Source organism: Helianthus annuus, chromosome 17 (assembly GCF_002127325.2).
Source record: "Helianthus annuus cultivar XRQ/B chromosome 17, HanXRQr2.0-SUNRISE, whole genome shotgun sequence".
NCBI classification, from domain to species: Eukaryota; Viridiplantae; Streptophyta; class Magnoliopsida; order Asterales; family Asteraceae; genus Helianthus; species Helianthus annuus.
Genome location: NC_035449.2, coordinates 24,152,308 through 24,165,671, shown reverse-complemented (window position 1 = coordinate 24,165,671; position 13,364 = coordinate 24,152,308). Strand labels below are relative to the sequence as shown.

The 13,364-nt window shown below is 35.5% G+C and overlaps 1 protein-coding gene and 1 long non-coding RNA gene across 2 annotated transcripts; both read right to left on the bottom strand.

The window, feature by feature from the left end:
- Positions 1-896: 896 nt before the first annotated feature.
- LOC110923859 (serine/threonine-protein phosphatase 7 long form homolog) lies at positions 897-2,940 on the bottom strand. Its single transcript, XM_022167915.2, has 4 exons — positions 1,955-2,940; positions 1,785-1,872; positions 1,258-1,704; positions 897-1,178 (listed from the first exon to the last, which is right to left on the bottom strand). Exons 1-4 carry the CDS (start codon positions 2,938-2,940, stop codon positions 897-899), a joined length of 1,803 nt encoding a protein of 600 aa, XP_022023607.2.
- Positions 2,941-11,545: 8,605 nt separating this feature from the next.
- Positions 11,546-13,116, bottom strand: LOC110923001. Its single transcript, XR_002583630.2, has 3 exons — positions 12,441-13,116; positions 12,210-12,290; positions 11,546-11,753 (listed from the first exon to the last, which is right to left on the bottom strand). It is a non-coding gene; the product is annotated as an uncharacterized LOC110923001 (long non-coding RNA).
- Positions 13,117-13,364: the final 248 nt, after the last annotated feature.

Below are 13,364 nucleotides of genomic sequence, written 5' to 3'. Positions count from 1 at the left end.
ACTCGACTGAGCGGACGACCCACGGTTATTTCGCACGACCTCGGTCGGCTTTGGAAAAGACGAAGTGCTAGAACCACCGGTTGGACGTCTTAACTTGTTTAGAATCGAAAATGACTTTCTCTGGACCACATGCTTATTGTTTTGCTCATCAGCTACTTGATTGTCACCTTGGTTAGCCATAAAGGTGGTTGTGGTTTTTGTGGACTTCTCATTCACTATGGTAGGGGTATTTATAGTGGGTGGAAATTGATTTAAAAATACTTTTTCTTTTTGAGAAAAATGCTTATTACTTTTAACATTGTGAAATGTCCTTTATACCCTTAATGATAAACAAATATAAATACATCATTATTGTGTTAGTTTATGTGTTTTTTTAGTATTAGTTTACTTTGAAAAATAAAATAATAATAAAATATATTGCACAAATAACAAAAACAAAAACCACAATATATTTATTTCACAATGTATTACACAATATATTTATTTCACAAAGTATTACACTCTATGGTCATTCGGTGGTGGTGGAAACAGGTTCAAGTCGAGACTCCAGTCTAAGGGGTTTGGTTCAACATCTGCATAACGGTTCCGGTGATCTTCGTTACCTTGGTTTGGGGGCCAATACTGATAGTCTGTTTGGGTATCCGGCATAAATGTTATCATCTGTGACGCGGGGGTAACAAACCCTGCCAGACTAGTGTTGGGGTCCATCATATGGGACGAGGGGCTAAAAAACCCTGCCTGACTTATGTTTGGGTCTACAAACTGATTGTTGTTACCCATTTCATTCTGTTGGGGGTTCAATAACTCACCGACGTCAAAACCCTCGGAGCATGCCGTAGCCAACGCTGACTCCCATGATACACCCATATCAGTATTACCAAGGTTTACTGCAAAATTTACATCTTCGTTACCACCGGATCCTGATCCCCCCCTGTTTCGAAGTTTGGGCCCCAATTTGAGGTCCCGGCCTCTTCAACGTTTCTACCACCACGAGCACGACGTCGGGGCCTGCCTACCCTCTGTGTACGAGGATATGAAACAAGGTCCACCGGCTCCTGTGACAGATGAGTCGGATATTGTGTGTATTGTGGAACATTAGACATCTCAAGGGCCCGATACGCCGCACCATGAATAACGTCCACATCTTCAGATCGGTGAATTAGACCCATCGTCTCCGACTGCAAAAAAATAATTAATAATTAATTTTTTACTAAAATTAAAAAAGGTAACTTTCAATAATTTTAAACTTGTATATACCATCATTTGGACCCTCGCTCCTTCGTCTTGAAAACCGCTCGTAAGGCCAGCTGACAACTGTGGGTTAGACACATATAACACCGTATGTTGCATGTACCACGACATGTAATCATTGGCAACTCCAACAAATGTCATGAGTTCCCCGGTCACCAAGTTTTGATGACGTGCCTCCCACTGACTAACATACGGTGCGTGACGACTTAACCAGTTCCAGCCGGTTTTCCCACTCCGGTTCATGGAATGAAGTCTGGCATGCTCATTATGATCTATGGCAATTGGGTTAGGTATGTACTGGAACATGCCAAACTGTCTCATCACTCGTTGAGGATAGTGATGCTCCACAACCGAGTAGCATAGCAAAGGGCAACAACTCCGCCAAATTCCCATACCACTACGACATATATCGGGGAGTCTACCGACAATGTCGTCGTATGGTCTCCAATTAAACTGCAACAAAAAAAAATTCATTCATTAGAAACGTGTTCAAACAAACTTTAAATTTATATGTCAACAACTAACAACCATACCGTTGCCTCGGTCATTAATTGCAGCTGAGATCTATATGTTCTCAGGCAATGTGTGGAAACATCTGTACACGTTAAGCTTCCCTTCCACCTAAAAGGAAAAATAAAAAAATAACATAAGTCAGGTATATATATACAAAATAATAAATTTAATTAGTTCCAATTCACACTACCGAGCAGCTAACGGGGCATTGTACTGGAACCGGGCAACAGCAGGAGCAAAACAACGAATCCTCTCCCAAGCCCACACTTGTAGAAGCGCAACTGGGCCAGTAATGGCTATAGCATTAGGTGCTGTAGCATTACAAAGGTTTTTGTAAAGGTGTGCTAACACAGCACCGCCCCAACTATATCCCGAACATGCGGGCAAGTCTACCAGAAATTCTAAAAATTTGACATCAATCAGGTTGTTTGCATTATCAGGAAAGATTGTGCACCCTATCAAATAAAATATTATTTGACGTGCACGAAAAATGCAATCTTCATCTGATGTTTCATTTTCAGAAAAATTGGATGACGTTATTTGTGCTAAAACTCGGGAGGACCTAACCCTTTTGCCCTTCACATGAGGTTCGTCAGGGGTAAACCCCAACACCGTTTGACACTTGTCTCGTACAGTATACATCGACATACCAGTGTCAGCCCTAGAAATAGGCAACCCATCTATCGGTAGCCCCCACAACACGTTGACATCCTGTAATGTCACGGTCGTTTCTCCAAAAGGAAGGTGAAACGTGTGAGTTTCTGGCCTCCATCTCTCAACCAACGCAGTTATTAACGCGTGGTCAACATACTTGTACCCAACTTGCAGTATCCCGCTGAATCCTGCTGAATGTATTAAACCTTCTACCCTTCCACTAACCGGATTTTCTTTCATATATTGCCAGAACGTTCGATCTGATCGTCTAACATCTAATGGCTGATCATACGCTGTTGGATTTTTAAACACCTCAAACGCACGGTGATTGTTGCCCAAGAACAACACCGATGCATTCATCGGACCAGGATGACATTCAAAATTCATCTTCGGTTGATAAAACTTGACTGAATTTTTTTCGTTAATGAAAGGATTGAGTTTGATATTGAAAATGTATCTCAACTCTTTTGCTTTATGTTCATATGTAAATACTTCACTCTGTGCCTCAATTTTCGAATTCATGGTGTTTGCAGAATTTTTCTTACACTACAGTTGGATTCTCTTACACACAACTATTCAAATTAGCAGGTTTTATTTCATATCATGTGAGAGCTAGGGTTAAGTCATATCACCTTCACATTTACCACTCACATTTCATGCAGCAAATGGACAAAAACCTCAAACAGGCACCTATACACTACCATCCGAAAGCTGAATAAATTCTACAAACTTTGTCGTTATTTACAAAGACTGTACATGAATCTGCGGACCTTTAATAAAGTTGCGAGACAAATCTGCGACCTTTAATAAAGTTGTGGTTCAAAACAGAGACCTTATATAGGCTTGGGAGACAAAACAGCGACCTTATATAGGCTTGGGAGACAAAACTGCGACCTTTAAAAAGGTTGTGACATGAATCTGCGACCTTTAACAAGGTTTGTACATGAATCTGCGACCTTTAGGAAGGTTGTGACATGAATCTGCGACCTTTAGGAAGGTTTGTACATCAAACTGCGACCTTTAGGAAGATTGGTACTTCAAACAGCGACCTTCACAAGGTCGCTGTTTCAATCTGCGATCTTGTACATGCTTTGCAGCTTTTGGCAGAACTTCTGATTTTTTGCAGTAAAATGGTAGAAGGTCGCTATTTCAATTCACAACCTACCTAAATCTGAAAACATATTTCAACTTCACCTAATAACACTCTTTTTTTGTCTAGACCACTCATTTCTGCAAAAAATTCTTCAACCCCAAAAATGAAAATTCTATTTTTCATCTTTATGGTAAATTGAAAAGAATGGTTATATAGGTTTTACCACTCAAAACTCGGTGACTCCAACCAGCTTCAGCTCTCTAACATTATCAACCTTAATTTTCCAACACCTATCGTTGGATTAGGATTTCTGTTTTTTCACTTGTTTAAAAAAGTTGGTAAGGATGCAATAACAATAGTTACTTGACTAACAGAGCTAGTGTGGACCTAGTTTATTTATCTACACTATATATCAATAGACTTGTGTATTTCATTTTTTGATCATCTAGTAAAAGTATAAAAAAATTCACGCAAATTCTATTGTTGATCTATGCGAATCAAGAACAACAAGGTGAGGAATACGAAAACATGACAGGAACTCTTTTCTCAAGCGATCAGTGCTCGATCAAATGTTGATATCACATGCACAAGCGTTACATCATGCAAGATTTCAATTGGCTCAAACTATTCGCACACCCCATGTGCCTATTTACACACTTTTGTGCTCTAGATGGCTCGTACAAGGCTGTACCAGGCATATAAGCTTCATAAAAATCAAAGCAAGACTGGTGTTAGACATTGATTTAGATGAAGCCTTATACACTGTTGGGAAATTAGTGAATGGATGTTTAGTTAATTTATATTTGAGTGAAAGTATAATTACTAATTAAACTCCTTCATAGGGTGAAACTCTTGAGTAGAGTTTTATGTCACTTGATTAGCTTTTATTAGAGTTTTTATGTCTCTAATTAAATCACTAATTAAGTGAAACTTTTATTCGAGTTTTATGTCTCTAATAAAATCAGCAATTAAGAAACTCTTCACTACCCACAACTCTTGTAAAAAATGGGAGGTTGTGTGCCTAACTTGATGAGATATAAAACTACAAGAGTAAGAATACAAGAAGAAGACGTAAAGATATGCACGAAGAGTCCTTGAAGAAGAAGTACTTGATAACCATATGTTGGGCACATATAGAGATAAGTTTCTTTACATGATCCAACTACATTTCTATTCTTAATTTCCAAAAGGTCTAATGCTATGTTTTTATCCGGTGTAACCTCGGGCGCGTGGCCTTCTCCAGCAGTACAAACTGCTTCAGCTGTTGTACCCTGGGAGAAAGACGCGTCGTCTTTAGTAGAGGCGCGAAATCTGTTTTAAGGGAAACGTGTTGAACACGTGCCTTAGACACAACCGTCAACATTTGTTTGTTATTGTACAAGAAGACTTGGCTCAAGACCTCGTTGAAGCCTACACAACGGACTGAAAACACGACGAACCATACAAGTAGACGCGGTTAAAGATCAAGTTGAAGACTTTATATCAAGGTAAATTTCTTGGTGTTTATGGCGTTTTTAAATTCATTGGTAATTGAAAAGAGTACAGCTAAGACGAAATCAAACAAAAACTAATAGTCTTCTGTGGATGGTATTACATCAGAGATGTAACCATCGTTTTGTTCATCACTCTCCTCAGACTCATCATCATTATCTTGTTCATTGGCGTATAACGCCATAATCTCGTCTCTTCTTCGATGCATCATATACTTGAATGTATTCATAACGCTGGATCTAGCATCGTTCTAAGGTACTAAATCACAGAGTTGTTCAAGAAGATATAGTCTATCTGTGTTCAGCACTTCGTCCATTGTCAACGAATAACCCCCCCCCCCCCGGTGTAGATAGTTCACCTTCACCGTTCTTGATTGTTCATCCAGAATCCAACTGGTAACTTTTGGTGGATCACATCTTCTGGAAATTTTCTCTTTAATCTTTTTATTACTGTTCGATTCCTCTCACAATCGTAGGCCACTGGAACCCCAAGGGCTAGAATATACCTCTGAACGGATTCATCCATACTAAGTATGGCCTTAATTATTTTGACTTCCACCCTTCTCCTGTCAGAGAACTTTAGGACGAAACGTCCCTCTGACCTCTCAAACCTCCATGCAATAACCTGCGCCATTTTTTTAATTGTATGGCGTTTTATATAATGTGTTGCATTTTTAGTGAATGTGTGGAGTGTGAAGCTTTTGTTTAGCTGTTTGTACTTATATAATGACCTTTTTCTTTCTTTTTTTTTGGCGCAAGGTAGATATATGTTTTTGACGGCAAAAAACATCAATTGTTGTGCCATGTAGGATGCAGGCCTATAATGTGACAGGTAATTATGACGTTTTGGAAAGATAAATAAATTCAATTACGATGACATGGCTTTTAATATAATAAATGTTAGTAATAAAGTTTTCCGTCGTTTCAGTTACTGTTTGCAGTTACTTTTTGTTCAGCTTCATCTGTTAAGGCTGTAACACTGCTCATCTTTTCAGGGTTTGGCGTTTTGTTTTTAATTGCGTTTAGATAAAGATGGCACGTTGCCAGCATCCGTTCTCACAGTTTTCATACTATTAGGCGTTTTGGTGTTTGTAGTTTTTGGCGTTTTATAAACAAATTTTTTTAACAGATATAACGTATTTTATTAGTAGAGAATTAGATAACAAACAACAGAAAATGATCCCCTAAAAAAAGATAGAAAATGAAAAAAAAATGCTAATCTAATTTCTCATCCAAATCTTCATTGTCATCAGCCTCTTCTTCTTGATTTTTTTGTGCCTTGAAGCTTTGAATACCTTAGCTAGATGCCAATTTTCCTACATAACGCTTGTCTTTAGACGAAGCTGATTAGTGGCATCCTGTATTTTGGTGTGATATATTCTTGTTTGATGACATGTCATTGAAGATCAACTCCTGCTTGAATGCTATTATGATCATGGAGTCCAAGATAGCATTTACACTGGTATCGATCCCTTCATGCCATCAATATATCCATCAACAAAGCTCACATAATGACATATCACTGTCATCGGTCTCTTTTTCTTGAATATTTGTCCATCTCATTCAGCAAAAGCTTATAAAGATACTCACCTCAGAGAAGTAAGGGGAGAAATATAGTATTTTATTTTCTGGAAAAAAAAGTACACAAAAGAAAACAAAAAAAATTAAAACTCCTCGTCATAAGATACTTTATCTGAGAAGTATACATCACTTCCTTCGTCTTCTTCTTCGGAGTCCTCTTCTAGTCTTTCATCCAATTCATCACTTTCACTTTCATTGGCTTCTTGTTGTTGAAGATTCCGAAGCCTCCATTTGAACATGTCCTGCATCAACGCCATTTTTAAGTCCATATCTGTGTTCAAACACGTGGCGTTGTGCAACTCTTCCATGAACCCAACCCCCCTGCTTGGTCATGATGTCTTCAAGCAGGTAGTCTTCCTCCTCTCCGTTATCACATATAACGGTCACCATGTCTGTTTCTTCTTCAAAACGCCATGATATTATGACTGGGTCCATTTTTCCATCTGCTTTGCTTGGTCTAAATTTCCTTGTTAATTTTCTCATAAGCTTTTGTGTTTTATGACATTCGTTATCCAGAGGGATGCCAAGCGATAGGATAGCCCTCTGTACCTCTTCTTCCATCTTCAAAATTGCTTTGATTGTCTTAACATACACCCTCTTTCTGTTGTCAAAATGTATGATGAATCTTCTGATTCTCAAAGTGTATCTCCATGAAACGATGGTTGCCATTTTTGGCGTTTTGGTTAAACTTGGCGTTTTGGTAAAAGATGTTTTTTAGAATGATGGATTGAAGTGATTATGGAAGCGATGTTTAACGTCGTTCATATAATGATGTTTTTGGCGAGTAATTTTGGAGAGAATTTTTTCTAATAAATGTTAATAATTGAATTTCAGTTACTGTTTGTTTCTTCTTCCTGTAATCTCCAATGCGTTTTATCACTAATCTTTGGCGTTTTGTATTAATGGCGTTTTATTTGTTTTGAATGCTGTGTTCTCATTTTAGTTGGCGTTTTGAATTTGAGCAGTAAAAGAACTTTTTACACTTAATGAAGCGTGTCCACTTAATAAAATTAATGTTATTTACGAAAACGACACCGCGCCAATCTAGTCCATAGATTGTTTTGATCGGATGACCCATAAGCGTTCTCACTATTCTCACACTTTTCATCGTTTTCCATAAATCCTGATCATATATATATATATATATATATATATATATATATATATATATATATATATATATATATATATATATATATATATATATATATATATATATATATATATATATAGAGAGAGAGAGAGAGAGAGAGGGGCTCATGCGAGAACTCCATTTATTGCGAGAACCGCGAGAACCAATGTGAACACAACCTAAAATAGCTAAAAAACCTAAAAAAAACCTAACCCCCACCCATCCCCCCAAAAAAAAAATAACCTAACCCCCCCCCCCCCCCCCAAGCTAAATGCTAAAAACTAAAACCCCCAAAAAACCTAACCCCCCTCCAAGCTAAAATGCTAAAAACTAAACCCCCAAAAAACCTAAAAAAAATCTAAAAAAATATAAAAAAAAAATGTTTTTTTAATATTTTTTATGCTCAAATCGCTACTTTTAGTGGCAAAAAAAAAATTAATTTTTTTTTGCATCGAAAAGTAGCGATTTTTATATAAAAATATTAAAAAAAATTTGTGTGATTAGCTATTTTTAGGCATTTTTTGTTGTGTTCACATTGGTTCTCGCGGTTCTTGCAATAAAGCTTAACGGATCTTTGTCCTATATATATATATATATAGGGAGAAGATCATGCGAGAACCACCTCTTATTGCGAGAACCGCGAGAACCAATGTGAACACAACCAAAAATGCCTAAAAATAGCTAAAAAACACACAAAATTTTTTTTTAATATTTTCTATATAAAAATCGCTAGTTTTAGTAGCCAAAAAATTTTTTTAATTTTTTTTAAAAATTTTTTTTGCGACTAAAAGTAGCGATTTTAACATAAAAAATATTTTAAAAAAATTAGATTTTTTTAGATTTTTTTAGGTTCTTTAGGGGTTTAGTTTTTAGCATGGGGGGTGGGTGGGGGGGTTTAGGTTTTGGGGGTGGGGGTGGGGGTTAGGTTTTTTGGGGGTTTTAGTTTTTAGCATTTAGGTCGGGGTGGGGGGGTTTAGGTTTTTTTTTTGGGGGGGGGGTTAGGTTTTTTTAGCTATTTTAGATTGTGTTCACATTGGTTCTCGCGGTTCTCGCAATAAAGGTGGTTCTCGCATGAACCCTACCCTATATATATATATATAGGGGAAAGATAAATCGAAAACCCACTCCAATTGACTAAACCCTGAAAACCATTAATCACCATTGATCAAACTAAATGAATGGCTCAGATTAAGTTTGGGCCATGTCTTTCTTTAGTTCCACTTTTCAGTATTATTTAATACATTGATTGTACATTAAGGGGTAATATGGGAAACATATTTTCATCTCTTTCAAGAAAGAGAGAGACATGTTTAGGTACGAATCATAAAGTCTCCATATGCACAGACCTATCAAAACTTCAAAACATCAAAACAAATTCTCTCTCTCCAAAAATTTCCATCAAACATTCTTCATCTGTACCCGTATCAGCGAAGATGTTCAACTATACCCAGAATCGCCGGCCAAAAATCGCTTAAAGATCTTCAAAATCGCCGTAGAATATCAACGATCGCCGGAGATATTCAAGAATCACCGGAGAATTTCAACCGGTCACCGCCGGAAAAAAAATCAGCCTAAAACCGAGAGGATTCCAGGTGCGTCGCTTCTTTGTTGACTAAAATTATCAACTTTGTTTTAGCTATTCAGAATTAGGGACTTTTATAATAGAGATTATAGGGTTTTTTAGGACTTTTCAAAATGCTCGATTGCTTTATACCCATTTGGGTTTTCTTTATATATATATATATATATATATATATATATATATATATATATATATATATATATATATATATATATATATATATATATATATGTATATATATATGTATATAGGGGGCTGCTAGAATGAGAACCACCCCGAGTTGTAAGAACCGCGAGAACTACACCCCACGGAGCGCCGTTCGCCATGATTTTTTTTTACAAGTAGATGTGTGTATTATAAACACAGCCGTAAAAAATCATGGCGAACGGCGCTCCGTGGGGTGTAGTTTTTTACACCACAAGTTTGGTGTTTTTAATTTTTTTTCTTTTTTCTTTTTTTCACCAAACTTGTGGTGTAAAAAACGACACCCCACGGAGCGCCGTTCGCCATGATTTTTTACGGCTGTGTTTATAATATACACATCTACTTGTAAAAAAAAATCATGGCGAACGGCGCTCCGTGGGGTGTAGTTCTCGCGGTTCTTACAACTCGAGGTGGTTCTCATTCTAGCGGCTCCCTATATATATATATATATATATATATATATATATATATATATATATATATATATATATATATATGCTGGTTTTAAATCGTATGTTGTTGCAATTGTAGTAAATAGAATTTGTTTTGCTTTGTTGTTCATCAGATTTTTGTTTTCAAATCTATAGTGATGTATATGCTTGGTCAATTGGGTCATTATCACAAATTTAATATTGTTGAAACCCAAAAGTCGTTTCTTTTATTCAATTCTTGTTTTATTTTTTTATTTTTATTTTTGTTTTAGATCTTTAAGCGAATTGAGTTTTTTTTTGAGGAATATGATTATAGATGGTGATTTGGGTATTAATTATTGTTGTTCGGTCTATTGGTTTTATACGGTTTTATTCAGTTGATTGGAATTTTTTCCTTTAAGCAGTTAAGTTAGGGTTTTTACTTTCTTTTGAATAATCTCAAATTGGTACGTAACATTAAATTGTTAGATATTTTGTTACGTTTATGTTTGACAATTTATTTTGTAACAGTGTTGGAAGGCAGTGAATCGGACACACCAGCAAAGGATTTGAAAGAAAAGAAAAAAGTATTTTTGTAACTTAAGTATTTTGTTTTTTAGGGAACAAGTGTGTTGTATATGTTGTTAGGTTGTATAATAATGTTGCACCATAACATTTGTGGGGGCAAAATTTTGTAACTTAAGTATTTTATTCATAAAGTTGTTTTACGATACTTTTTTTTAATTTATCGGTGTTTGGGCCACCGGTGTTGTATATAACAAATAAATGTAAAAGCATTAGGTGAAAAACTGGATATACACGTTAAATAAGGTTACATTATATGTTACTTTATATGTACCATCTTATTAAGGTTACATTCTACAAAGAAAAACAAAAAATGTAACCAATGAGGAAAAATGTTACTTTATATGTACCCTCTTATTAAGGTTACATTCTATAAAATGAGCAATAGGTATTACATTATATGTAACATTTTACAAAAAAAAAAGAATAAAAAATAACGTTACATTTTCTGTATAATTTCAAAAAATGTAAACACCCAGTATGCAAGAAAAAATGCTTGTTTTTTACCATTTAAAGGATATCCACATACATAAGAGTGTAACGCGTTTTCTTTTCTTTCTCCTCCGACACAAAGTGTTATATTACATCATATTGTTACAAAAAGTCGTCTTCCTAGAAAAATGCTCGATTGCTTTATACCCATTTGGGTTTTCTTTATATATATATATATATATATATATATATATATATATATATATGTATATAGGGGGCTGCTAGAATGAGAACCACCCCGAGTTGTAAGAACCGCGAGAACTACACCCCATGGAGCGCCGTTCGCCATGATTTTTTTTTACAAGTAGATGTGTGTATTATAAACACAGCCGTAAAAAATCATGGCGAACGGCGCTCCGTGGGGTGTAGTTTTTTACACCACAAGTTTGGTGTTTTTAATTTTTTTTCTTTTTTCTTTTTTTTTCACCAAACTTGTGGTGTAAAAAACGACACCCCACGGAGCGCCGTTCGCCATGATTTTTTAATTTCATGTTGGTACGTACACTACAAAAAGAAATGTTACATATATTATACATATATATGAAGTTACACCACGTGTAAACATACATTTTCTGTATAATTTCAAAAAATGTAAACACCCAGTAAACAAAAAAAGGAGCAATAAGTATTACATTATGTGTAACGTCCTTCTACGTTTCATATACACAACCAACAACAGGCTTTAAAACAATAGGAACATTAGCACACCACATTCTAGTGCCATTGGGTGTGTGGTGAACATAAAATTCCTCGTCCGCATGAATACCTACAAAAAAGGTCACGAGTCTTTTAGAAAACGTTGTATTGTTAATAAATTTTAACACGTATAAGTTAAAAAAAATTTACTTGTAACATGAAACCTAACAAACTGATGCATTTTACTGTATTGTCAATACATGTTTAACACGTTTTGCTACAATGCAAACAAAACATGGTGGTACATTTTTTTGGTGTCACCAAAAAGTGTAGATGCTGGTGCATTTTTTTATGTGATCCAAAAATGTAATCTCGAATGTTTTTCCTTTCCAAAAAATATAAAAACTTAATACAAGTATAACCACACATGTTTTTACCTTCTACTAAATATAAAAGCTTGTTTCATAAAAATAAAAAAATAAAAATGGTATTGTTAATACAAGTTTACCACATTTTCAACCAAACTAACCATAAAAAAATACCAAAAAAGCAAAAAAAAAAATCATTCTTTCACATAAACAATGACCTATGGATAGCAGCTCTGTAAAAGTACAATTCTGAACACCATCCTCATCATCATTTGTGTCATTTTGATGTAGATCTGAGGCTACACATAAAAAAATACCAAAAAACCAAAAAAAAAAATTCAAGAAGAATCCAATCAAAATCTAAACAAGAAAACCTTAATTTACACAACTACTCGTATGTATTTAAAGTTGTACATTTAATAAAACTGAAAAAAAAAAGTATCACTCACCTGGAAACTCTGAAGAAACTCTACTCTCACCAAATGCATCTTCATGGAGTTTCTTGCTATGTTTGATTTTGTCCGATGAATTTTGAAGATCTGCAGCGATGTTTGATTTTGTCTGATGATTTTTGAAAATCTGCCATGTTTTTGGTTGTTCAACTCAGCCATGTTTGATTTTGTCCGATGATTTTTTGAAGATCTGCAGCGATCGTCTTTTTTGTGTGGCGATTGTCTGATTTTTTGAAAATCTCAGATCTTGATCGGAGCATCTTTTTTTGTTCAAACACACATGCAAAAACCCCACAACTTCATATCCTTAAAGCCCTAATCACACCGGCAAAACCACCTCCGATTTTATTTTGTTCAGATCTGAAACCCAGATGTCAAGACTTGTTCCGATTTGGTTTAAATGTGTGTGAAACATCTGAAATTTATGTGAGATCTGAAAGATTGTGAAGAGAATGATATATGTATAGTTTCAAATGTGTATGAGGATGATTCTTGAAATTAGACATATTAGAGAAAGAGATCAGAGAAATATTAGAGGAAGAGAAATATGAGGATGATTCTTCAAATGTATATGAGGATGATGGAAGGTGATTCTTCAAATGTGTATGAGGAAGAGAAATAAATGAGATGTGAGATGAGAAGTCTTGACATCTGGGTTGAAAATTGTGAGAGAAAGATGTGAGAGAAAAAGCAAAGTTGAAAATTCTAAACAAGTACAATTGAATTTATTAAAAAGATGACAAGAAGAAGCAAAGATGGACAAGTCTGCGTGTGCAGACACATCACTAGCCCATCACCATAATCTCAAAAATGTAAGAAAGAAAATGACGATCATACCCTTACTCCTCTCAATCTAAATTCAAACGTGGATCAATCCTAGCCACATGTTAGAGTTTTCAGGGTTTAGTCAACTGGAGTGGG